General features: G+C 36.3%; 1 protein-coding gene across 2 annotated transcripts in view; it reads right to left on the reverse strand.

The window, feature by feature from the left end:
• Positions 1-25,799, reverse strand: part of LOC135732823 (ras-specific guanine nucleotide-releasing factor RalGPS1) — a 111,872-nt gene that overhangs the window by 1,852 nt on the left and 84,221 nt on the right. The window contains exons 9-19 of one of the 2 annotated variants that reach the window (XM_065251175.1): positions 22,365-22,502; positions 21,585-21,678; positions 15,012-15,079; positions 5,016-5,142; positions 4,154-4,302; positions 3,969-4,017; positions 2,804-2,884; positions 2,287-2,392; positions 2,095-2,187; positions 1,911-2,016; positions 71-162 (exon numbers count right to left, since the gene is read on the reverse strand). In XM_065251175.1, coding sequence (XP_065107247.1) covers positions 71-162; positions 1,911-2,016; positions 2,095-2,187; positions 2,287-2,392; positions 2,804-2,884; positions 3,969-4,017; positions 4,154-4,302; positions 5,016-5,142; positions 15,012-15,079; positions 21,585-21,678; positions 22,365-22,502 — 1,103 coding nt within the window. The remainder of the gene's footprint in view (positions 1-70; positions 163-1,910; positions 2,017-2,094; positions 2,188-2,286; positions 2,393-2,803; positions 2,885-3,968; positions 4,018-4,153; positions 4,303-5,015; positions 5,143-15,011; positions 15,080-21,584; positions 21,679-22,364; positions 22,503-25,799) is intronic. The other variant, XM_065251176.1, reaches the window with a different exon arrangement.

The following is a 25,799-nucleotide window of genomic DNA, read 5'->3' on the forward strand; positions in this document are numbered from 1 at the left end:
CATTATGCGCGACTTGTCAACCTGTCAATCAAAATAAAGAGTAACTTTTGAAATGAAATGTGAGGTGAACCTGAGGTGGTTTTCTCTGACACGCCTCCTGTAGGTTCCTGTGCCACATGATGGCAGAAAACCGATCTCCAGTCTGAAACTTGTAAACATTTCCTGCCAAACACACAGATGATGCTGAACATCGACTTTGAAGACTTTGTATGTTTTAAAGGGATGGTTCAATGGTATTTCAAGCATTCTGACATATTAACACAGTTATAGAGTTGTTTCCTCATGCTAAACGTAGGCAAAGTGTCAAAAAGGAAGTCGGGCGTGTTACAGAGTATTTCTGTGCCGAATGCACTTCGCCAGGGTTCATACAAGTTTTTTTTGATAACGGGTCCAGCTGACGTTTCAGGGGTTTCTATACCCATCACATCTTTATATGGGCACTTCCCCCGGAAAACCACGCCCATTCTTCAATCAGCGGGAGACGCTAGAACTTGCAAACATCATATCATGTGACACAGCTTTGTTTAATTTCAAAACTCAACAATGGCATGAAAGAAGAAGTGTGTTTTTGGATGTAAGGAAAAGAAATACAGCCTGATGAAAACAATGGATATAGTTTATTATCCGGAGTAGCAGCGGAGTTTTGCGTGTGTGTTTGATGCGCTGGATTTTCCCAACCGGGTCACGAGTTGCACGCGTTAAGTAAGACTTCTGTCTTATGTTGGAAATAGGCGCATGCATATTATATAAATGACACGAACATTTAGTGAATCATAAGTTAAAACAGTGTTGAATAGTGTTGCATGACTCGTACTCACTCCTCCCGCGGTAGTAACTCCTCCTTCTTCATTTTTTCGTACGTTATCGGAAAGATTCGGTAATGCTTATCTTTCTTTTATAAATCTGATTAAACTAAAGACTCTTCGGAGATATAAAGGATGTCATACTCCATAGGTACTCCAGATTAATATCAGAAATGCAGAAACAGCGTGTGTTATGTCAGCTTTAATACTTTAGATTTACCTTCCATGACTAAAATCCATTGAAACACATCCGCAAAAAATCCCAACATGTAATACTCCTTTTAACCTGTGGAGGCCGCCATTACGTAATGCTTTCTGGGTTGATGACGTGTAATGTTTTTTGCAAATTATTACTGTACTTTACTATAGAAAATACTATATTATCTACTGTTTTTTTTTAATTTGATGTTTTACTACCCCCTCTCACCTTCTTACTTCTCAGATCGTCTTTATTATGATCATCTTTCATTTGTATTCTTCATCATTTCTGTTACTCTCCGGTTCATAAACGTTGATGGTTTTGTATTTTTAAAGGCATGCAGATGTCAAGATCACACAGCGCCACCTACTGTCTGTGTGCATTTCAACAGTTTGGTTTCAAAACGCGATAAACGCCATTAAAAAATCAATATTGTATCAGGTCAGTATTAAAAAGTAAATTTTTAATTATCTGCAAAGTCCGATATCCGCCGTGTTATTCTGTCATCTTTTCTCCCTTCTTCCCAAAACGCAATAAACCCCACTCCTCCTTTTCTGCAGAATGCAATAAATCATTTTAATATGGAATATATAAAAATCTAAATAAATATATATACACATGTTAATGTTTCTTAAATACATACATGAAAAAACACAGTGTGAAGGACATCTGTTGCTTATATGCAACAAGAACAGCATTTAAATATGCAAAGGAAATATGCAGAATTAGTTAATGCCATTGGAGGTAAATGATTTGCATGAGTAATGCACCTTGCGAGAGAATTAGCATAAAGTTATTGTCTGGTGGTTTTGGTGCTGATATAGTTATTGTTATAATGTAAACAGCCCTTTACGCCATACATGTGTTTATAGTCGGGGTATCCTTTAAGAGCGACATAAGAGATTTACCTTTGTCTGGATCATTCAGCTGAAAGATGTTGGGTTGTTCCGGATCATCCGGCAGAACCACCATCCAGTCCAGAATTGACACTTTCTTACACGGTGATGACTTGTACTGTTTTGAGAAAATGTATATAGTGTTACATTCATTACAATACAGAATATACCTTTAAAATAAGTTTGAAGCCCTCACATGTTTTCTGTCTGTGACTCTCAGAGCTTTAGATGCGTAGAAGGTCAGACTGGATCCAGAAAGTGTGATCCAGTATCGAGTCCATGAAGACATCTGCACACCCACCCACAGAAGAAAGATTAACATGATACTTATTATAATAGTTACACTAATGTAAAGTCTTTTAGCATTTATAGTTTCATTGATGTTTACCTTGGGTTTTCGTCCCTCCTTCAGCAGGGTTTTTCTCTTTAAAGGACCCTCGATGGTGACATCACTGGACCCTCTGTGACTTACACTCCACTCGGTTACTGATGGACTGTACAGTAAACTCACATTAACTTTAACCAAACAACCGTTTAATAAAAACCAAGCGATAAACAGATTGTTGTTTCTCTGATCATGGAATGAATAAACAGAGAGCACAGCTTCCACATGTGATCAGAGGATGTGATGAAGAGGAGACACATCTTCTCACCTTACACACACACACACACACACACACACGCCTGCGCACACACACCGAGAAAGAGGTGAAAGTGTGAGTTTGAGAAAACGATCAGGCAACCCTTCACCCAGAAAAGATTTCATTTAGGTTTCATCTTTGGCTCAAAGAAGAAAAAAGAGGAAAACTCAAAACGTTAAAGAAAAGAGACTGCATGCGACAGGTGAACCCGATGCCCCAGAGGATGAAGAGGTTGACACTTTTGACCCAGTCAGACGTTTGTACCTGTGGGCATGGACGCGACCTCGAGGTGAGTTGTGAAGAGGAGGCCTCCAGTTAGGGCCGAGAGTGGCGTACATGCGCCCCCTGTTTGCACAATGAGTTTAGTGTCCAAAGTGCCACATTGAGTCCTGCTATACAGAGACTCTTAAACGACTTGTAAATGTTAAAGCACAAAAAAATCCTTTACATAACGCTCTGGATTTCAAACCTTCTGCATTCATAACAGGCATTTAAACATAAGATAACTTCCCACAGAAGTCATACGCATTTGTAATGATGAACTCCTTTAACAGCCTTAATGTACTGTGGTTTGTAGTTTGTATGTGCATTTTGCCATGGTATGACCATATATGATATAGATGTTTACATTTATAAGTGAAGATGTCACTTATGGTATCAAACAAAAACACAATGAAACTGAAATAAATACAATCCATTAGTAAAGACTATTGTTGGCATTTTTTAATAAAATTGTGTAAAGAAAATAAAGAGCTCAGATGCAAAACCCTTGTAAATGAGGATTTTCCATCATGCTCTTGCGTTTATAATTTCACTTTAATGGCAATGAAAATGTTATTAACTGAAAAGTCAGTAAATGAAATACACATATGTCACTTAAGTCGTTTCATTGGTATTTAACAAATTGTACTGCCAAAGTGCATGCATGCTTTTTGTCAAAACTCTCAAAAACGTCTTCATCATTCTTTTGTACATAAATTTAAAAGTCTCAAAAATTCGCTAAATATCCTCATATATTTAGTAAACCTAATTTAATCAGGTAAAAAAAACCTTGCAGCCCAACAATTGAAATCTGTTTCTGTTTTGTTTTTAATCCAATTTTTCTTCTGTGCACTTAGAGGACTTTGCTGAAAAATCAATGTGGCGTTTAATGGATTTTGCCAACAAAACGGTATTTCTGAATGACCCGAGGCTGGGATTAAACAGATTTGAAGTGAAAGTATTTAATGAATGTATAATACGTCCCGAGAGCATTCGATCAATATCATTATCTCATTATGTTTAATAGCTCTGAGCGCTTTAAATGATATCTTATGGAATAACAAAAACGTTTGGCAGTGACAGGAAAACGATTCATTTTCAGACGGTTGTTTAACTGTTGTGAGTGCTAAACATGTGCAGATATTTGATAATGTAGCCACACACTCACCTCTGAAGTCCTGGAGAAACATCATCACCAAATGAACTCTGACTGCTGCCTGATAAAGCCAAAGAGAAAACAAACAAACAAACAAACAAACAAACATCATTATAGTCAGACCAATGAGAATCCAGAGCAATAACAATGTACATACTGTACTGTATATTTGGCACATGTCACGCTAGTGATGATACCTAAAGATCTGCCGTTAGACACCGATGAGTTGTGTGGATTGCTTCGGGCTGGACTCTGTGACTCCAGGACACTATCATCCAACAGGTGACGCGGTTTCTCAATAGGAAATGTGGCACTTTTACTCTCCACCACACCAAACATCATCAGACTGAGAGACAGGAATGAGGTCAATCACACTTGATGTTTAATATCCAGATATATCAAGTAGAAATCTTCACCTGCAGCTATAGAACCTGAATGCATAAATGGGCCATTCCACCGAGTCGGAGCCATTTTTTTCCTTATTTTAAATGTCATAATATGTATACAAATGCAAAAAAAACAAAACTAACTTTAAAATACATTTTATTGTTAAGAAAAGCATCCTGCATATTTATCTAACACCAAAGTTAAACTATAAAATGTAAAACATTAATAAAAACACTGAAAAAAACACCTTGTATCCATCCTTTCTCTGTATCTCTATACTTTACCTTTTAATATAAAAACCTTCAGATATCTTTATTTTTTGCATTATTTGCTTAAAATATTTTTTTTTACTCTCAAAAGTTATAATATTTAGATAAAATGCACATTTTAGTCATGTGACCAGGAAGTGACATCATCAGGATCTTCTGAAGGCCATGTGGAGATCAAAAGTCACTTTTCTCATTTTCTTTTCTGTATATTTTATGATATTGATGACTCTGAATGTCAATTGTAATGTTCAATGTTTAAAAATAAACTGAGATTGACCGATACTCATTTTGAAAAGTAAAATATTTGTGTTATTAGATTTAGTGTGAAAAAAGATAAACCACATGCAAATGGCACAGATTTGGTGAAATGGCCCCTCATATACTGTATGATAAAGAAACGCACGTGTTGCCCACACTGTGACTCTTTCTGTGTCGTGAGGGCGGTGGGGTGGGCATGTGAACCCCTACTGTAGCATCCGGACACGTCGGCCGTCGATTATACCGCACTGATAAAGACACCTCAGATGGACCTGATGGGCAGGGGAGAGAGAGAGAGAGAGATTTACTGTATAAGTCTCTATGACACGCTCAATGAAAAACTAAACACACATAAACTCTGTTGCTGGAGATCTGCTAACAAATCAAATCATAAAATAAATGTTAGCATTCTCTCGTCCTCTTGAGGGAGACAGATTCAACACTGCTATGATTATTGTGTCCTGTGAGAGAAAACACAGAGGATTCCCAGAGTAACAGCGTCCACATGTTTTCAGTCCAACCATCACATCATCTCATACATTTTCTGTTGCACAATGAAAAGTTTCTCTTCTTCAAAGCATTAGTGAACAAAACTATGATCCACTATAAGAAAAATCAACATGCATCATTGGTGGAGCAGTTTGTTTATTTTAAAGGGGTCATATTATGAGATTTTTTTAAGATGTAAAATAAATGTTTTGTGTCCCCAGAGTGCGTGCGTATGTGAAGTTTTAGCTCAAAACACTCCACAGATCATTTATTATAGCATGTTAAAATTGCAAATTTGCAGGTCTGAGCAAAAGTGAGACGTTTTTGGGTGTGTCGTTTAAAATGCAAATGAGCCGATGAAGTGCAAACACTGATCACAATAATGGTGGTTTGTTGTAATTGAAACTCAATTGTGCGGTCAAGTATTTTTTCTCTCTCTCTTTCTCTGCACTAAATGTCAGTGCTGTGGTTGGATATCTCACAAAACAGGCAAAATCTGAACGACCTAATTTTTCACATGCTTGCAGAAAATGGCTTACCCAAACTAAGTTACTGGATTAATATTTATCACATTTTCTAGGTTGATAGAAGCACTGAGGACCCAATTATAGCACTTAAACATGAAAAAAGTTTGAATTTCACACTAAGACCCCTTTAAGGAAAGATAGCACAGACCTTTTTAGATAATAGATACTGATAAAGTAGATATAGACAACACAGTAGATTTAATGTATCATGTATATAGTTAATGTGTTGAACTACACCTAAATAGAAAAACTAACTTCATGTATGAAGTTACTAACGTTTTCATTTAGTCCTTTGCAAAGGATATTTTTCTCAAATTTGGTATTTTTTGAAAAAACCTATACCATATTTGAGAGGTAATAAAAAGAGAACAAATGAAGTTATGTTGAATTTTTTTTCCTTTTTTGTTTGAAAGTCCTGTTGTTTCACTTGATATACAGTTTATATATTTAAAGAACATTTTCTGGAAAGTAAATTTTAAAAGTAAATACAATGATATTACGCAGCGCCTGAAAGTAGTCCCCTTAGTAACTTTGGCCCTGTCCCAAATGGCACACACCGGACTTGCGGTCAGAGTCCACACTTTGATGACATCATGTCGTGCAGACTTTAGGGACCCTTTACGCGAGTCCACATGGGAGCACCGGAGTCGTAGTTTGGGACAGACTTGAGGGTCACGCTGGAAATAGGAAGAGAAGTTGCCCGTCAGTGTGAACTCATCATATCCGTCATCTGATTGGTCTGATTGCTCTTTCGCAAGGACTTCTGGGTTGGTAAAGTGCGTGAAGCCTGCTCCAGTGCGGGCTTCACCGGAGACCGCATCAAGGGGGCGCTGATGAGCACACTTTAAAGCGTAAAAATGACAGATGGGACACCCTACGGACTTATAGACTAAGCGAGCACTAGGGATGGGACGATAACCGTTTTCACGATTAATGTAAAGTGTCCTGACTGTTAGTATTACCGTTTAAAAATTTAATTATCATTAGAATCGTGTTTGATTACCGTGATTTTGAAAACTCGCGGTAAATCCTGTCCAGCCAGAATCAGTTTGAAGCAGGATCACACATAGTTTTTTTTGCACAAGAAGGCATTTAAGGGATAATGTATTGTATTCATTCACGTTAAACTTGTTAGACAGATTTATTTATTTATTTTTACCACAGAAATAATGTCAGGGACATGAAATATTAAATTGTGATTTTCATGTATAATACTTGTTCAAATGTTTTCAGTGTGTGTATCATTTTTTGAACATTTCCATCTTATTTGAACAAAACCATGATATTATTGATAACCGTGATAACTTTGGTCACTATAATCACGATATGAAATTTTCATACCATTCCATCCCATAGTGAGCACGCACAATTAAAGGCCACGAGAACGAAAGTGTTGCCATTTGGGACAGGGCCTTTCAATAGCAGGGGACTATTTTCGGGCGCTGCGTAATATCACTACGCCTGTTGCAGCCATGTTACAGCAGCAGTCCTTGATTATTGTGCCAGAATGAGAGTATAGTCCTCACCATATCTGCCTAGAAAATCACAACTTCTAATTTTCCGTCGGTCTTAGTACACGATATAACTACAGAAGAGACAAGTTTTAAATAGGAAAAATATCAAAACTCTTTGGTTATTTTTGATTGTGATGCTAATGGTCCAATCAGAATCAATGGATTATGCTAAGCTATCCTAAAAGTGCTAGCGCCAGACCCGAAGATCAGCAAAATGAAACCCAAAACGGTAAAAATCAAGTGTTTAACTCAAGGGGAGCTGGAAAATTAGAATATTTTTTAAAAAGTGGATTGTCCCTTAAAGGCGATTAGATGAAGTTAACTTTAAACACAAAAATACTGCACAACAACTTTTAACAAAACTAAAAATGATAAAAAAGTGGACAAAAATGAGTGACACTGCCCCAAATATCATGCATCAGAGAGTCCTGTCGCGGAGATTGTGCCTTAAATTTCCTTCGGGATAAATAAAGTATCAATCAATTAATCGTTACGTGTTCCTCTCAAGTTTAAAAAAGGAAATAGTGAGTGAGCGAGTGTATAAAAAAGTACCCTCAAAATCAGGGTGCATTGTGGGTAATAAAGTAGAAGATAAAGACTGAAAATGTTTCATGTTCATTTAACTTTGATCAAACTGTTGCCATTAAATAACATCAATGTAAAATCTACAGTAAGTTACTGGAAAACAGCTGCCAGTAATACTCTCATTTCCACAGATTTTTTTATAGTGTACAATGCATTTCTGAATCTTCTCTCAATGATCTGTCAGTGATGTAAGAGGAAATTACAGTTTAATCATTGAAAAAGAATTTCTGCTTTGTTTCCGATGGGTTTTTAATTGAATAAGATTTCTCTATAATATTTTCCACAAACATTTAACATGTCAAAATGTTTTAAAAGTACAACTCGACATTTCCAAGGAAAATTCACAAATGAAGGACAATTAAGTTATTATCTACTCAAACTCGTGTTGTTTTAAATGATTTTATTCTGTTATATTTCAGAATCTTAGACCTTCGGTTATGTATCCAGAATAGATGATCTCTCAGTGCTCTTATTATATAAATTAATTACTTCTGATAATTTTGTGTACAGTGTGGTTTAATCCTTTACTAGATTTGTGGTTTAAACACTGGATTTGTTTCCTATTTTCTCTAAAGTGAATACAATAGCATCAAACCTCAATAAGTAATTAAGCCTTTAAAGAAAGACTAAAGTCATTTGTAAGATTCGTCAAGATGGACGAAATGCGATATAAAGTTGGGTGGCTCACAGAAATCCCCTCTCTCTCTCTTTCTGTCTGTCTCTCTCTCTCTCTCTCTCTCTCTCTCTTTCTCTCTCCCTCTCTATCTGGTCTGTGTGTGATTAAGGTCTGAACATTACAAACACACTTGTACTTAAACAAGACACTTTTTGCTTCCAGCTATTAATAGTTTCCAAGTGAGGTATTGGTAAAGTCCATCTGTGTTTTGTGAGACAGAGAGAGAGAGAAGTATGTTAGGGTTCACCTTCTCTGTACTTTTACAAGTAAACAAACATAGGAGTCGGTTCTTAACACGTTTTGTTTTACTATATGTTTCTGTGTTGCTCAGCTGTAAGTTGTGATCTTGGCCTGCGGTTTGGTTCAGTGCTTCACATGGTGGATTATATAACAGACAGACTGAGATCTCATCCACCTGACTCTTACGCTGATGTAACCCTCAGACGATGTGACCACAAGCATTTCATTTACATACAGGGAAAACCTTTCTGAAAAGTTTATGGACACTTTAGTAAAAGGATTCTCATAAATCTTTTGATCTGAAGGTGTTTGCTTTAATAGTTGGATTTATTTCTAAAAACATTTTTCACCAACATATTCATTTCTTTCATTACAAAAACAATTATTTAAAAATGTTTTCAAAATGGATGGCTTGCACTGAATAATGAAGATAAAACAGCCAATAAGAGCTCAGAATCAACACGCACGCACGCACGCACGCGCGCACACAAGCACACACGCGCGCACGCACACACACACGCACGCGCGCACACGCACGCACACGCACGCACGCACGCGCGCACACACACACACACACACACACACACACAAAACTGAAACAGGTTAATAAAACACAATTTTTAATGTTCAACCAACTTATTTTTTATTACATTAACTTAAAAAAATATTTTTGTTGATTTTACTAACTGGGCCATGGATATCCCTTTCCCAGAATGCTTTGCATGCGACAGTGTTATTTAATGCATTTTTATCTTAATGATTTTTAAGAGTTATTTTTTTTTAATGTTTGTTTACCATTGTACAAAAGAGTGGGGCTTGCAGAAAAGTTGTGGACTTCTCTCAATGAGCACAAACTGTGTTAATGACTGTCTGGAGATCAGTCACTTCTCACATGTTCATCCTATGTATCATATGTTATTATTATTAGCATGCTAACATGTGCTTATGCAAAATTGAAATAGAAAGTGGCATTTATCAAGTTGGTTTAACAAGAAATGCTTTGTTTAAATTAAATAGTTTTTCCTTCTTGAACAGACCAAAACTAATGGGGTGGAAACAGGTTTTTTTTCTAACTGAACTAAGATTATACAAGATATTTTTATGACCGAAAATTTTTATTTATTAAGTTGGTGCAAATTAATTAAATAAATTTAAGTAAGTTAAATGAACAAACCACTTTTTTTGAGTGAATGTGAACTCCGAATAAAATGTTTACAAAAAAGGATGAAACCTCAAGAAATTATTTATATAAAATGACTTTGATAAATTGAAAGATGGGAAGGATGACTACACTGACGATGATCAAATATAAGCAAGTTTTGATTCAATTTGAATGTTTCCTTCAACATAACTTCCATAGATACATTTATGCTATAGACTGTAAAATGTGTAAATGAATAGAGAATGAGTAAGTAAATGACCCTAAGTTTTGAACAGTAGTGTTTGCTGAATATTGATTTCTACCACACAACGACATTTGAGAAAAGGAAAGAGTCGGAGGAAAGAATGAAGTTTAAAAGCCAAATGGAACCTGACCATCATTATATTACATTAAATCAGATCATCCACTATAATGTTTCATAGAGGAAAAATGTGTCATATACACAATATCTTTATTTAATAATCTAAAGGTTCTGTTAAGGCCAATGATCTCATCACTGCAATCTCGACTGAAAGACTAAACCTGTCCTGAAATGCTGAGAGAGGCTGAAAGTTACCACATAAATCTCACAAATGACATCCAGACTTTGGTTTTGGACTCTATATCTGAAGTTATAGGAACATGGAAACGTAAAGAGTCATGACGGTGTCCCAGATTGATTCGTGGAAAAGCTTTGCACTTTGCCGTTTCGCATGACTAGACCTTTAACTAGTCTTTTACGATGTGTGTACAGTGTTGCCCGTACTGTGTTTACAATGCACAGCCATATGTTCATTATAAGGCTGACATAAGACAACAAACACACAAACTAGTTTTTGAAGTTACAGTCAAATAATCGCATAACTTCTGTTCACAGCCAATAAATGACACACGTTTAAATTATGGCTGTAAACAGTTCATGATCAATGTAGTGCCATTACCAGTTTATGTTTAAGTCAAGCAGCTGCTGCAATATAAATGTGCTTGGTATACATGCAGGTAGTCGGCCAGAATGCTACTTAAAGGGATAGTTCGGCCAAAAACGATATTAAACCCATGATTTACTCACCCCCAAGCTGTCCGAGTTGCATATGTCCATCGTTTTTCAGACAAACACATTTTCGGATATTTTATAAAATGTTTTAGATCTTTCAGTTGATTAAATGTAATGTTACGGGGTCCAACCATAGTCCACGACCTTCAAGTCCAAAAAAAGAGCGCCGCCATCTTAGACTCCTTTGTATTCAGGAGAGAGTATTAGCGTAGTGTACGCACTTTTCTTAGTGACATATGACAAATTCGGAGGGCGGGGGCACAGAGCAGCAGCAGAGTCGCCTCCGTAGGCTGCGTAAGCTCTCATCCTGAATGCGGACGCGACTAAGATGACGGCGCTACCGGAAGGTAGTTAATTACGTTAATAAAACTTTAAATATGGATATTTCTACAACAACACCGCACGGATTACCATCAGAAGGCCTTTGTTTATCATCCTGGAGCCGTTTGGATTTAATTTGTGAAGGATGGACGCACTTTTTTTGGACTTGAAGGTCGTGGACTATGGGTGTACCCCGTAACATTACATTTAATCAACTGAAAGATCTAAAATATTTTATAAAATATCCGAAAATGTGTTTGTTTGAAAAACGATGGACATATGCAACTCGGACAGCTTGGGGGTGAGTAAATCATGGGTTTAATATTGTTTTTGGCCGAACTATCCCTTTAAGACCTTTTCACCTTTAAAATACACAGATAATGTGTCCAGGATTTGTCTTGATTTTGGTTCATTCACACTGCCAGTGATTTTCTGAAAAGATTTTCCCGTAAGACGTAAAAGGTTGCATTTTCAATAATGAAGGTGAAGCATGAAGATGCTATGAAGGAGAGAAGAACGATGGGAGATGTCTTTTTCACCATCCAGAGATTTATAGAATTCACAAGCAGAAATCGAGGATAGCGTAAAAATCCTTGGAAACTTTTGGGAAATTTGCAAGTATACAACTGTTTGCAGGGAATTACACTGTGATATTTCTGATGTGAACATAAGCTGATGAAGGAACTCAGGTTCAGCACCGATTTTGAGAAGTTTCCTGATCTCGGTTTTTAGTCCAGTTTGCAGACATTTATTCATAGTAAATGTTGATCTGCATTTGAGTTTACACAGAACTGGTAATTTTTTCCTGCATCAATGGATGTGAAATACGTTTTATAAACATCCCAGACAAAATCAGATTTCAGGCAAATGAATTTTTATCTAAAGCAACTAACAAATGAGAGAGCATTTAACATTTAGCGTAAGGAGCCAACAATAACGGTAAATTCACATGAGCCAAAAGCGTTAAAGCTTCTCATTTACTTTTAATAGGTGACGTCATGCATTGCTGAACTAAATTGTGGATCCATCAATGTTGCATCACTGCCGTTGCTCGCGGCAGAAGTTGAACTTTTCAAGCGCCAACGCATGCGTCAGCCAATCAGATCGCCTTATACAAATAACCTAGCGCAAGCCACCCAATTACATTTATGCAAGACCAGAGCATGTGTTGCGGCCACAGTGATTGGCTGTCGGCCACACTTCAGACTTCCGTCAAGAATTAACTAGGGTTGTTGCGGTGACAGAATTTTCCCACCGGTTAATCAGCACGTGACAAACCCGGTGCGTTAAATCGCGTATGAATTTGCGTGCAAATGCGAGTGCAACAGCTGGTTTAAGTGCTTGGGCCCTATCTTGCGCCCAGTGCAATTGACTTTGTCAGTGACGCATGTATCATTCGTATTTTGCACCGGCGCACAGCGGGTTTTTCCCTCCACAGACGCACGTCGGCAAACTAGGGAATGAACTTGCGCTCCCTGTGCGGTTCACACCAAAAAAGGTGTTTTCCAGCACAAACCATCCCTGATGCTATTTTGCAGTTTCAAAAAACAATTGCGCCACTGACCAAAAAAAACTAGTCTAAAGTCAGTGGCGCGTTGCGCGTGGTTCATTATGCTATTTTAAGGGCGCATGCTTGACCATAATGTATAGCGTGCACAACACACATACAATTTGCTTATCTAATCTACACAGATCCAACAGTTATTTTTGCAAATCATAAATTGTTACAATAAAAAATATTAACACATGAGATAAGGGGAATCATAGTGGTGAGCATTGTGGTGATAGTTTTTATTTATTGTGTGGCTGTGTTAAAAAATTCTCATGCAAATAACGATTAAAATGTTTTCATAAGAAACCTTAATGTATGTGAACTTGATTTGTAAGAGTACTTTGGGGTTGGACCTTGCTTGCGTTTCTTGGGTCCGATTTCAAAGCCCCCAAACCCTTTCAGCGGTGAGGGTGGACGCAGCGATGTCCTCTGCTGGGGTCTGTGTAGAGGCAGATCCACCTCCCGTTACTCGGCGTGCCCGATTTATGCTGGCAAGCTTGGGATTCCCCCGTTTCTGACATCATTGTAGCCCTTGGCGCAACGTCCTGGGGATGCCAGCTGATGAGACAATTGTGGCTATTTCCTCTCACGCTTGTTTAACCTACGCTGATTTGGGCGGGTTTCTCCTATCCCCATACAAAACAACTTCTCTGTCTTTGACTGCTCTTACAAGAACGTCGGTCTCCTCGGCTGTGAACCGCTCCTGGCGTGCGCCTGGTAAATCCGTCATAATAATAGCAACCCGCCATGGAACTTGCGCCCTTCCAACCAAATGTCTTCAGGAGCGCACAGTCAGGATTGCCAGATTTACAAATCAAAACCAACCCAATGGACATTCAAAAACATCCAAATGACTATTCACAGCCTAAATACCAATAACTAATGAACAAAATCCTTTTTTCTTTAACCCGCACAAAAAAAATCAACTTATTGAAACAGTTTAAACAGTTTCCCAAATCTGATGTTTGACAAAAAGCAGAGGACTTGGCAACGCCACGCTGCGCAAAGCATCTCTCATTGAGGACACGCTTTGATAAATGTACAAAGTCAAAGTTGAGTTGGAGAAAGTTGTACTTATTTGCAACGTAAATAAGAGGTAAATATAAGATGTGAACTTGAGCACAAAATTTTTTGCATCCCATTGAGAAAATACTAAGATTCATGCGTTTACATGCATACTTTCTCCTGCTGATCGGATCACAGATGGGACTACACCATCACTTTCAATACAATCTAAATTTGCATCCGATCGAACTCAATTGTATTGATTAAGATAGATTAAGGAAGACTTTTCAATATGATTGAGCCATCAGTACGGATTATTTGGTTGCATATAAACGTAGCTAGTGATGAAGCTCCAGGAGGCGATTGGATTGCTCAAAAGCGTTGCACAACTTCAGAGCATCACTGTTGTTTTCTGATGTTCAGCTGGTTTGTCTGGATTAAATAAGCATGAGGGGTGGGATGTGCAGATTTGTTGTGTTGGGATTATGAGGGATCCACTGAGAGTCGTTACTGACTGTTTGTTTTCTCAGCCCACTTCAGTTCCCTTCGGCCTTTAAATGAGTCAAACAGATCCGGACCCCCTCGGCCCCTAAAGGCCCTTCAATAACTTCGGGCCGTGCATAAGTCCAGAAGAGCCGAATGTCTCCCGTGGGTTAAGATACCTTGACAATGACTCTGTTTGCACTGTAAGTCATTTTAAACCACAGCACACATGGTGAAAAATATTCAGGGCTACATCCTAAACTGCTCTGAAGGACTTCTTCAAACACCCCATACTGTGAAGAGTTTATTTTGTGTGGATCTTTTCCTTAATACTCGTGAAGATGTTCAGGAATGAGCCAGAATAAAAGCACGGTGCTGCATCTTACTTTACACGTGAAGAACGCATGCACGTGAAAGTCTGAAAGGCGTAGCTAAACAAAATGACCCTTTTAATTTAAGTGCAAACCTTGGATGGACCCCAAGAGAAAAAGCCTCTTTTTTTTAAATAATACAAACAGCAACTGCAATGTGTAGAAATAGTGATACATACAGACCTGCAAGATCTTCTTTAGACGTGGCCATGCGCGGGGAACTGTTCCCAGGTTCAATTTTCAAAGACAGTCTGTAATGGAAACAACACGCAAGATTGTTACCAAAAAACACACCATAAACCTTCAGGGTGGTGCAATCAACATTTCAAAAGCAGCTCATGTTTGGCCAGCAGTATACTGGAGACGTTTGAGATGAATGTAGTTAAATATGATACAGTAAGAAACAGTCAAACTAACCACACCATACAAAAGTCAAGTTTCTCACTAATATGCGCTGTATATTAAACCAAAAAATTGGTTTTGGATGTGAAGGTTTTGATTTCCACCATCTGTTGGATGTTTGATGAAGAGATCTGAACTCTTTCTCCATTGGCTTTTTTTAAATGCAGCTCTTGCACATTTTTTGACAATTACAACTAAAAAAGATTTGCCAATTAAGATCATTTGTATACTTGCAGATGACTTTACCCAAACACATCTGCAAAAATGACAAAATCTGCCCATGTAAATGACAACCAGATTATTACTGTAAACACACTAAAGATAAAAAAGATGACAAAACATGAACAACAAAGACTAAACAGCCAAATAACTATTTTAACAATTATAAGGAGGAAAAAAAGAGAGATTTCTCTTATACGAGACAGTGTTTTTGGGAAGTTATTAGAAGTCAGATAAGTGGTGTTTGTGTTTATTCTCCAGAGGAACATTAAAGACATCAATCATTGCTTCTGTCAAACACTTAAGGTCTTCACGAACCCAAAACGGTCACAAAAACAAGAATCTTAATGAATGAGACCAAAGATTCATAACAGCTGAGGGGTTGAAAGTTTGAAAACTAAATAACTCATCCAAACCCTTGTAAAATAACTCATCTAAAAACTAAATAACTCTTGCAAAGCTTAGCAAAATGACTAACTACAAAGCTTCTTGTTTGGTCATATTTATCCTATTCCCTTTGGTTTTACTGGGGGCTCAGAAATGACTTTTAGAGTCACACCAGACACTATAATGAGGTTTCCATCCAAACCTTTTTCAAAATTCGCAAATAAAATAAAAACAAACAAATGTGAATTATGTGCATTTCCACCAAGTTGTTCGAGTGAATAACAGTGGCATTGGTAATCTAGTAAATCAACAGTAAATAAAACAAGGCATGCTTAGAAAATGAAGACAGCACTGCATTAAGTTATAAATTTACTATCAGTGCAGCTTGTCATTGCTAAACTGAATGCTGTGCACAGAAGAAGGAATGCAGAGTTTTTGATGCAGGCACTAACAGCAAAGGCATTATGATGACGTCCAGCCCAATATACGATAAAGAAAACATCAACTGATACAACTAGACCATCTAAACCGTCACCTGGGTTTAATGTTTACTATGTCAGAATTTATTCTGCAAATGCATCTCCATCTCCCATTATTTGCCATTACTTTTTTTAATAAGTAAAAAACCACATGAAATGAGCATTTTTTTTTTTTGCGAATTTAAGGATTTTTAGTTGAAAATTGGCTCGTTTTTGATGGAAAGTCAGCTTATGTCACTGTTTAAGACAGCTGCTTATGCAGACAGTGAGACAGCTGCTGGGATTAAGCAGCCATAACAACAATGCATGATGTGTGTATCAGGATGCAACATAGAAAACAACAAAAGATCATTACATCATGCTTTGGAATGCTTGATTCTGATTGGTCAGTGGGAACATTAGTCCCAGATAACAACCAACTGTAATTAATAACACAACCTCATATTGACACGTGCACCTAAATACTTTCAAATAGATTCAGTATAAACAAGCAATTATTAAGATAGGGGATTTTATTCACGAATGATTCAACCAAAGGCAACTTACTGAACATAATCGCTTTTTCATCACAGAAGGTTTGCATTTCTTATAAATGATCTAATACGAATATATCAAATGAATTATTTATATACATTTACCATTTAAAGGGATCTTTTACTCATCATTTAATTCCCTTTATGTTGTTTTAAATTGTATGAGTTTCTTCTATTGAACACAGATGGGTGATTCTCACAAAATCCAGACTTAGCAGGTGTCCAAAATCAGAATTTTTTAAGAAGCCCTTGAAGCCAATTTTTTTCGCACATATAACATTAAGGTCTGAATTTAAAATATTAAAAAATATTTCCTATAGAATTATTTAAATTTTTTTAGATTATCATTATCAAAAATGATCATTACCGCAACTTGATATTACATTAAATATAAGCATTTACGAACTCATGTTTCGGTAATGAGAACTAAAAAGTCGTCTAGGTACTATGACAAACTAAATTTTAACTTTTATCTGGAGAGAAAAAATAAGAACTGCTTACCGGGTAGCCATCTTGAGTGTCACAGTCAATTATGTTCCTTAAAACATTTTTTTTTTTTTTTTTGCGGTGGTTGAGAAAATTGGTCTTGGACACATTTATATTCCTTATTATTGTCTCTACATTTACCAATGATCACCAAATACCACATGTTTCTTTACTGTAAATATTTATAGTATAACATGCACTGAAGCTTTTTATTTTTTTAGATTTTTTAATTATTAATATTCCCATGTCAAAGAACCATGGACACGTTGCGGTAATGAAAAGTTCCTCTTAAATGTGGGAAAAAAATTGGTTTGTATGATGTCACTTGAAATCATGTGCAAAATAGTACATGAAGAAATGTTTGTAACTGTATGCTTCTTATTTTGATAGCATTTACTTTTTTATTGAAATGTTTCATGACACCTCATAAGTCTAATTTTGTGAGAATCACTCAGCTGATTGTACCCATTGACTTCCATAGTAGGGAAAAATACTCACTGGGTATCATCAGCTGCGTGCTTCCCATCATTTATCAAAATATGTCCCTTGGTGTTCAACAGAATAAAGAAACTCAAACAGGTTTAAAACAACATGAGGATGCATAAATGATGACAGGATTGTCATTTTTGGGTGAACTATCTCTTTAATAAGTGGAATAATGTACATCCAGCTGGTTGTTATTGCAAATGAATCCCCTCAGGGTGAGAATAAAACAACTGTCTGGATGTGTGTTATCCCTTATTTAACATTAAAGCTCTGCTCATCTAAAAGCCATTAAAAGCAGCCATTACGTGCACACGTGACGTTTCTAGACCTGTAATGGTGCCATGCACAAAAACCTGCGACCAAACCGCAGTCCTGCTTCTTTCATGTTTGTCTGGCAGTGGGACAGAAGTAAAACGGCCGCTGGTGATGAGGGAGGCTGAGGTTTGTCAGAGAAGAAGGAGATGATGTCAGCTCTGGATGAACTTCAAAAGTCCACCCTGTGCCTCCGAGGCCACGCGAGGTTGTAACGAGGTCAGCGTTGTGATGGGTTCACAGACGGAACGTCACCACGGAGACCGCACGAGAACTGCCGAGAATCACTGAGGTCTTTCAATGGTTTTTATCTCTCTCTCCCACTTTAAACACCCTGGAGAATTCAGACTGCGCAAACCTCAAATAACGCAAATTACAGATGTTTAGAGATCCTACACACGGATACTTAAAAATATCTCCTGTCACAGATGACTGATTACTTACTACAATCTAACCATGAACCTAATCTTCAAATGAAAGAAAATAAATCTGTGATAAATAAATTAAATACACGATAAGTAACAAAACTGCAGGCATGCTTAATGTAGGAAATCTAGTAAAGCCTCGTTTTTCATCGCAGTCTTTTCTCTGATTAGGTAACAAAGTATTTTGAACTCCACGGGACTCTGTATAAAACATGATGTGCTATGTGGATATCATCTGTTGCCAAAACAAAACTGAGACTGAAGAACTGAGATCATTCACTGATAATCCATCATCAGGACAAACTGCACTACAAATTTGGTTAAATCTCTTTAATTAAGTGAAGCTGATGAGAAGCCAAGAAAACAAGCATGATCGGATAGATGCGTTTAGGCAAAAACTAAACCTTGTTTGAACTTTATAAATAAATCAGCAAAACAAAATGATTGTAAACTGGATTATTTCCCATAATGTTTACTTCCACAAATCAATGCTCACAGGCAGAGATGATATCCGTGTGTTTACATGAACTCAATATCAAGTTTCCCAGGTTAAGACAGTATATGTGACTTTATAACTGAAGAGCCCAGATGCAAAACCCGCTAAACACCACCACCATTAAAAATGAGATAATGATATTGACCAAGTGCTCTCGGTAACTCGACTTGTATTATACGTTCATCTGCTTTAAATCTGATTAATCCTGTTTTTTGGCAGAATCTGGTAAACAACAGAGATGCAATGTTTCTAATTGCAGCTTTAGTGATTTTTGTTTACTATGTCTTGTCCAAAGTAGTGCGTGGATTTTTTTTTAAAGTGGAGTTTTTTTCCGAAAACATTTGCACTTCGAGGGTTTTGCAATAAAATCTCTGAAAGCCAATGTTTACATTTGAAATCACCTAAACAAACACGCCTCTACCCCAATAGAATCTGGACCTTCCTTTGATAGACCCGCCCCACACATATCTAGGCAACGATTATGTTTATAGACACACCACACCTTACTGCTGATTGGCTACAAGTGGGTGATTCTCACGAAATCACAGAAGATGTACAGCATCAGATTTTTCTTAAAAAGCCCTTGAAGCCAATTTTGTGCACATATAAGATTAAGGTCTGAACGTACTATAACAATTATTTTTAGAGGATATAAAAATTATTTACATTTTTTAGATTATCATTATCAAAAATGATTATTACCGCAACATGATATTACATTAAATATATGCATTTACAAACTCATGTTTCGGTAATGAGAACTAAAAAGTTGTCTAGGTGCAAAATTTCAACTTTTATCTGGAGATAAAATAAGAACTGCTTAACTGGTAGCCATCTTGAGTGTCACAGTCAATTATGTTCCTTAAAACAATTTTTTTTATTTAGTTCCTTGAGGGCTTAAACAATGATTGAAAATTGTTGCGGAGGATGAGAAAATTGGTCTTGGACAACTTTGATTTTTTAATTATAAATTTTCCATGTCAAAGAACGCAAATCCAGCCATGGACACGTTGCGGTAATGAAAATTTTCCATTAAATGTGGAAAAAACAACAAAATTGGTTTGTTTGATGTCACTTGAAATCATGTGCAAAATAGTAGATGAAGAGATGTTTGTAACTGTATGCTTCTTATTTTGATAGCATTTACGTTTTTATCAAAATGTTTCATGACACCTCATAATTTCAGGAGAATCACCCAAGTGTGGTTTGGTAGTTGGCCCGACTCCCTTTTCCAAAGTGTTTTTCAGAAATCGTGCACTCCGCCTTTAAAGTAAAATTACTGAACCTAAACATGTCAGGCGGAGCCCATTTCTCTGGCCAAAAATATGTTTTAAATATATGCTAAATACATTTTGTACAAAGTAAAGCTTACTTAAATATATTTTTGAATTTGAAAATATATTTAGTTTTAACCTTCATATATTAACATATATTTCAATATGTATTTCAGGGGCATCAAATACTTTGAAATTTTACAACCCACACGGCAAAAAATAAATAAATCTATTTTATATACAAGTATAAAACATATAAGTATGTATAAAATATAATTTTTGCAGTTGAAAATATATTTAATTTGCTTTAAAATATAATTACACTATAATTATATAAAAATATATTTTTGTAAACACATTTATTTCAGCACATATATATTTTTCTATATTTTAAAATGTATATTTTTGCAGTATGGGAGGGTTTTGCGTCTGAACTCTTCAACTGTGTCTAGAGTAAAACATAAGCCAGTGTTTCCACAGATAATCACTTACAGTACTCTACTGTATAAACATTTCAATTCAGAATAATCAAAGACTCTTTAATCTTACTATAATAAACTCTTAAGTGTATCATTTACTTCACATCTGTCAATGATGTTATGAGGTGGACAGAGACGACATGAGAAGTTCACAGTGACTTCATTCTCTTCTGAGCTTCTGATTATGATGTTCAAAAAAAATCTGATTAGTTTACGGCATACTTCATTCACAATCCTACAAACTGCAGTAAAATGTTGAGACTGAACCTCCACAAGGAAGAATTTATGGTGTGGAACGACTATTTATGTGAAAGTATTTCTCATTGTTGCTACAGCGTGTCCTGCTGAGGTTAAACAACGCTCAGATCACATAGGGGTTTTAATAAAAACACACTATTTAATTGCACAATCAACATGTCTTGTGTTGGTTAAACTTTCACCAAATCACATGAAGATTTCACTGCTTGCTGTGCTGACCACCCAAAAATCTCATCTCAGATTTATAAAAGAAATGAGCCATCAATTCTCAGTGTCAGATGCTTAGGGACGCCCATCATGTCGTCCAGACTAGAAAAAACACGTGCAATAATTTCCTATTCCCCAAGTCCTAAATCTTCACGCTGTCAGAACGACCGACGGGTCACCTTTACTCCACCGACCGTCCTGCTAAACTCATCATAGGAGCTTTCCTTTAACGCAGAGATGTACTACAACTCCTACACTAGTTTAAGCTCTTTGACCCCTGAGGGGCCGTTCAAACCTCCAGACCCCCACTTACTTGAAATTGTCGTCTTCTACAAACTTTTGAAGTTCCTCAATGTAGCGAACAGACATTAAGTAATTCTGCACATGGGGCAGGACCACGAGGTGATCTGGGGAGAGAAGGATGAGAGTCATGTACAGATAGATCAACATCAGATATCATCTCGTGAGGTAGTGTGACTTTCTACACGTAAAGCAAATCCACATCGAGTTCTTCAGCCTGCTCGTCGCATCACTGTTTATTAAGGAGATTACTAAGAGATTTGGTCACTTTTAAAGGTTTAGTTTACATACCTGTATATACAAACCAAAAGAAGACTTTATTACATACAGATTGGTTTATTTTGATCCTAAATAAATAACTTTAATCGTGTGGTTTAAAGTTAGTTTTACTAACAATAGCTCTTTTAGTTACTCAGAGATTTAATGTGGATTCTGTTTAAAAACCTGCAGATGACTTGCTGTCTTAACCAAATAAAGATCCTTACCAAATAAACTATTTATTTAGAGAAAAACACACTAAAGGTCTGACTTACAAAACACATGCACACATACAATACTGGGTTCATGTTTAATAAGACTAAAAACTATATGCTAAAGAAAGACTTTTGCTATAGATAAGTCTGAAAAACAAAATGCAATGGATACCAAGTTAAAGATTATACATGCATGTGTTTGTTCATTTTTCTACTGAATGAATTTGATTAATAGTTAGCATAGTTTTGTCCTGAGCAATGCATTCTGGGATTGCCTCCATGCCAGACTTTAGCCAAAAGTAGCACATGGATAAACTGACCGTATGTACACGACATCTGGAGGTCAGAGATCACCCGGAGAATATTATTCATCTGATTAGTCCGCTGCTGTGTCTCGATGATGCTGTCAGAGGCGGGATAGGCGGAGTCGATGTAAATTATATCCAGCAGGTAGATTCCTGTGTGGTGTGCAAAACAAAAAAAAAAAAACTCAAAAAAACATTCACACAAATTACTTAAACAATACCCACAATCCTGTGCAGAATGCCAGGCTCTTCTTACACGAGCAACAAAACATTTGTCTGACTCTAATGTTGTGCCATAAACATTTAATAAAAACAAACAGGAACCAGAGTTTTTACACAATTTCTCTGTATTCTATTAAAGCGCTACTACACTACATGCCAAAATCTGTATCATCCGAGCTCTTAACTTCTGTGTTTATGTGGTAGACTTTATGACATGACACCTGCTTGCACGAGTCGCATTAGACAAGCTGTGATGCACATGATATATAAAATGTGTAATGAGATCCAGACAGCAGACATTAATTCAGAATTTGATTCAGCCCAGCATGCATCTGTGTTTAAAGTTGAACTGAAAATGAATTTCTTATCTTATCTGCGTTTTAACAAGCTGATAAAAAAATAAATCACAGAGACATGAGATAAGTGTTGCTCATTCAAAGATCTCAGGAGTCAGCCATGCATTTGTAGATATATCTTGCATGTGCTCTTCAGTGATAAGGTGTGCATACTTGTCCTCATATGTAAATGTATAATGTTGAATCATTTCTGCATGCCCTGAATACCCAAATGACCAACTACAATCACAGAAACATGGACTGTGGTATATGATTGCATGCACACAAAAATTCAACAATGCAATGTGCCTTAACCTCCATTTTGATGCGCTGAATTAGCTAAAAGATTTTCATTGTACAGCTTTTAATTCAGATAGGCTTTTAAATCTGTACTGGTTCACTTGAGAACGATAGACAGTAGTGTGAGATGGAAAAAAGACTTCATCCTAATGAGATATGGTTGATAGCGTCACTCAATGAGGGCGTAAACTATATGGAAATGCACGACAGTCAGTGGCCGTGGGCGGGGCTTTATCAGTGTGAGGTCACATTAACATGAAAATCGAAACTGCTTTATAGTTAATGGGGATTAAAAAAAGCATTGGGTGGATTTTTCATTGGTTGTTGTGTTCACACCCTGCACACACACATTTGGATTTTGCATAATATGGGCCCTTTAATATGCCGTGTAACTAACATAAAATGCCGTGATAAAGTTTTGAAAGTCATACTTTCTGTGGCAACACATTTTTCATGAGATCAGCTGTAACCAAAAAACACAAAATCATGCAGTCAGCAATATTATTAACGCTTTCATAACCATAAAACCAAAAATGATATTTAACACGTGCTCACTGACCTATCAAGAGTTTGTTCCTATATGACATTTTATTTTGAAGTACTCTGCTTTGATAAAAAAATTTCTGTTGCTTTTATTGGATTATGTTAAAATAAGTTTTAGTGAAAGCAATAGTTTACCCATAAAAGGAAATAATCATCGTTCATTGAACCTCATGTTATTCCAAACCTGTCCGATTTACTTTCTTCTGTGGCAGGAATAGGAAATCTAAAGCAGAACGTCTAAGCTTCAGTTGAATCACACAGGAAAATGTCTTAATAATGCCAGGCTTCATACTGTAAGAGTCTGCTACAATACAAATCTTTTGAAGTCTGGTGTAGCTTTTGTATAAGGTATAGCCTTAAATTAATTTATAATCTGAATTCTTTGATTGAGTCATGTTTGGTAATGTGATGCATGTACTGTATATGTATGATATGAATATCATAATGCTGATGAATAAAATCATTAAAATGTACAGATATTCCTCTACTTACACAGAGTTGATCTGCTTCAGTGATTTATAAAGAGAGAAATGTGGCCAAAAAAAGCAATGTTTGTATTAAAACCACATGACTGGGTTCAGACGTCGAGGAAGTTCGTACAATCTAATGTAATCATTAAGCAGACGAGATATAAAACAATGCTCAGAAAAATACCGCTAACTCAACATCGGTGCCCTGTTAACAATTACAAACTGATTATTTGAACAATTGACCCCGAGGGATTGTAAACTAGACATATACGTCAGATTTATGGGCTCTGAATAAACATCAAATACAGGCTGAATTACTCAGCACAACAAATGGACATGTTGTTTTTTTAAAGCATCAGGCATCTTCTTCATTGTAAACAGTTGAGAGACATTTCAATAAATTGTCCACATCAGTGGTAGTTCATAAATGATTCAGTAAACGCTGCTTTTAGTTTATTAAACCATTCAAGCAACAAAGCACAAGAGATGGCATGAATAAAATCATGCCTGTCAACCCTCCAGTGTCCACTGTTATAATGTATGCATCACAATTAATCATTCATATTACACATTTAAAACAGGGCTGTCAAACAATTAATTAAATACAAAATAAAAGTTTGTGTTTGCATAATATATGTGTGTACTGTGTGTAATTATTACGTATATATAAATACACAAACATTCAAGTATATACAGCAGATGATCTACTGGGTTTCTGTGCCATTTTGCACCTTGTTCTCTTTATTTGTTCAATACTTATTCCCTGTGTCCTTTCACTTTATTTATTATGACTCAACTTGTATACTTAAATGTTCGGATTTCTTTGTATGAATTCAATATTTTGCTTGATGGCTACATCTGCTGTTAATTTTGTGCCAATAGCCCACTTAGAAATCCCCTTACTCATAAAAATACTGATGTGTCAAATACTTATTTCCCCCCCTGTATTTAAGAAACATTTACATGTGTGTGTGTATATATATTTTATTTGTATATATTTTATATTATATCTAAATAAAAAGAGACCATTTTTATTTTATTTATACATGTATGTGTGTATTTATATTAGAGGTCAACCTATTGTGGATTTTACCGATACTGATTGCAGATAACCAATTAATCCACCGATAGTTTTCAAAACAAATACTGGATAAAACAAACAAACATAACTTTCAAAGCAAAACAGTGCTGAAATGTATTACAAAAGTAATAAAACAACAGTACTGAACCATGAAAATGTGCTAAATGAAATAAATGTATAAATAAAAATAGGTTTACGTAGCCGACAGCTGCATATAGTTCGGGTTTTCTAGTTATTAACTTAAAATATGGATAAATGTAACCAGCTGGATATAAACTCATTCAAATCGATAGTAATAATCATGACATTAAACATTTGGGTTATCTGCATGTATTTTTGTGTAACTGTTTGAGGTACTACTAATATTATTGTCCTGTCAGCCTTGACGACAAACTTAGGTTCCTGCTGTGGTTTCTCTGCTAATTCAGCAAATTAATTACTTTATAATGATATGAAGCAAGTGATGCACTCGGAAAAACTATCGGCATGGATTTTTTGC

The sequence above is a fragment of the Paramisgurnus dabryanus genome, chromosome 5 (assembly GCF_030506205.2).
Source record: "Paramisgurnus dabryanus chromosome 5, PD_genome_1.1, whole genome shotgun sequence".
Taxonomy (NCBI): Eukaryota; Metazoa; Chordata; class Actinopteri; order Cypriniformes; family Cobitidae; genus Paramisgurnus; species Paramisgurnus dabryanus.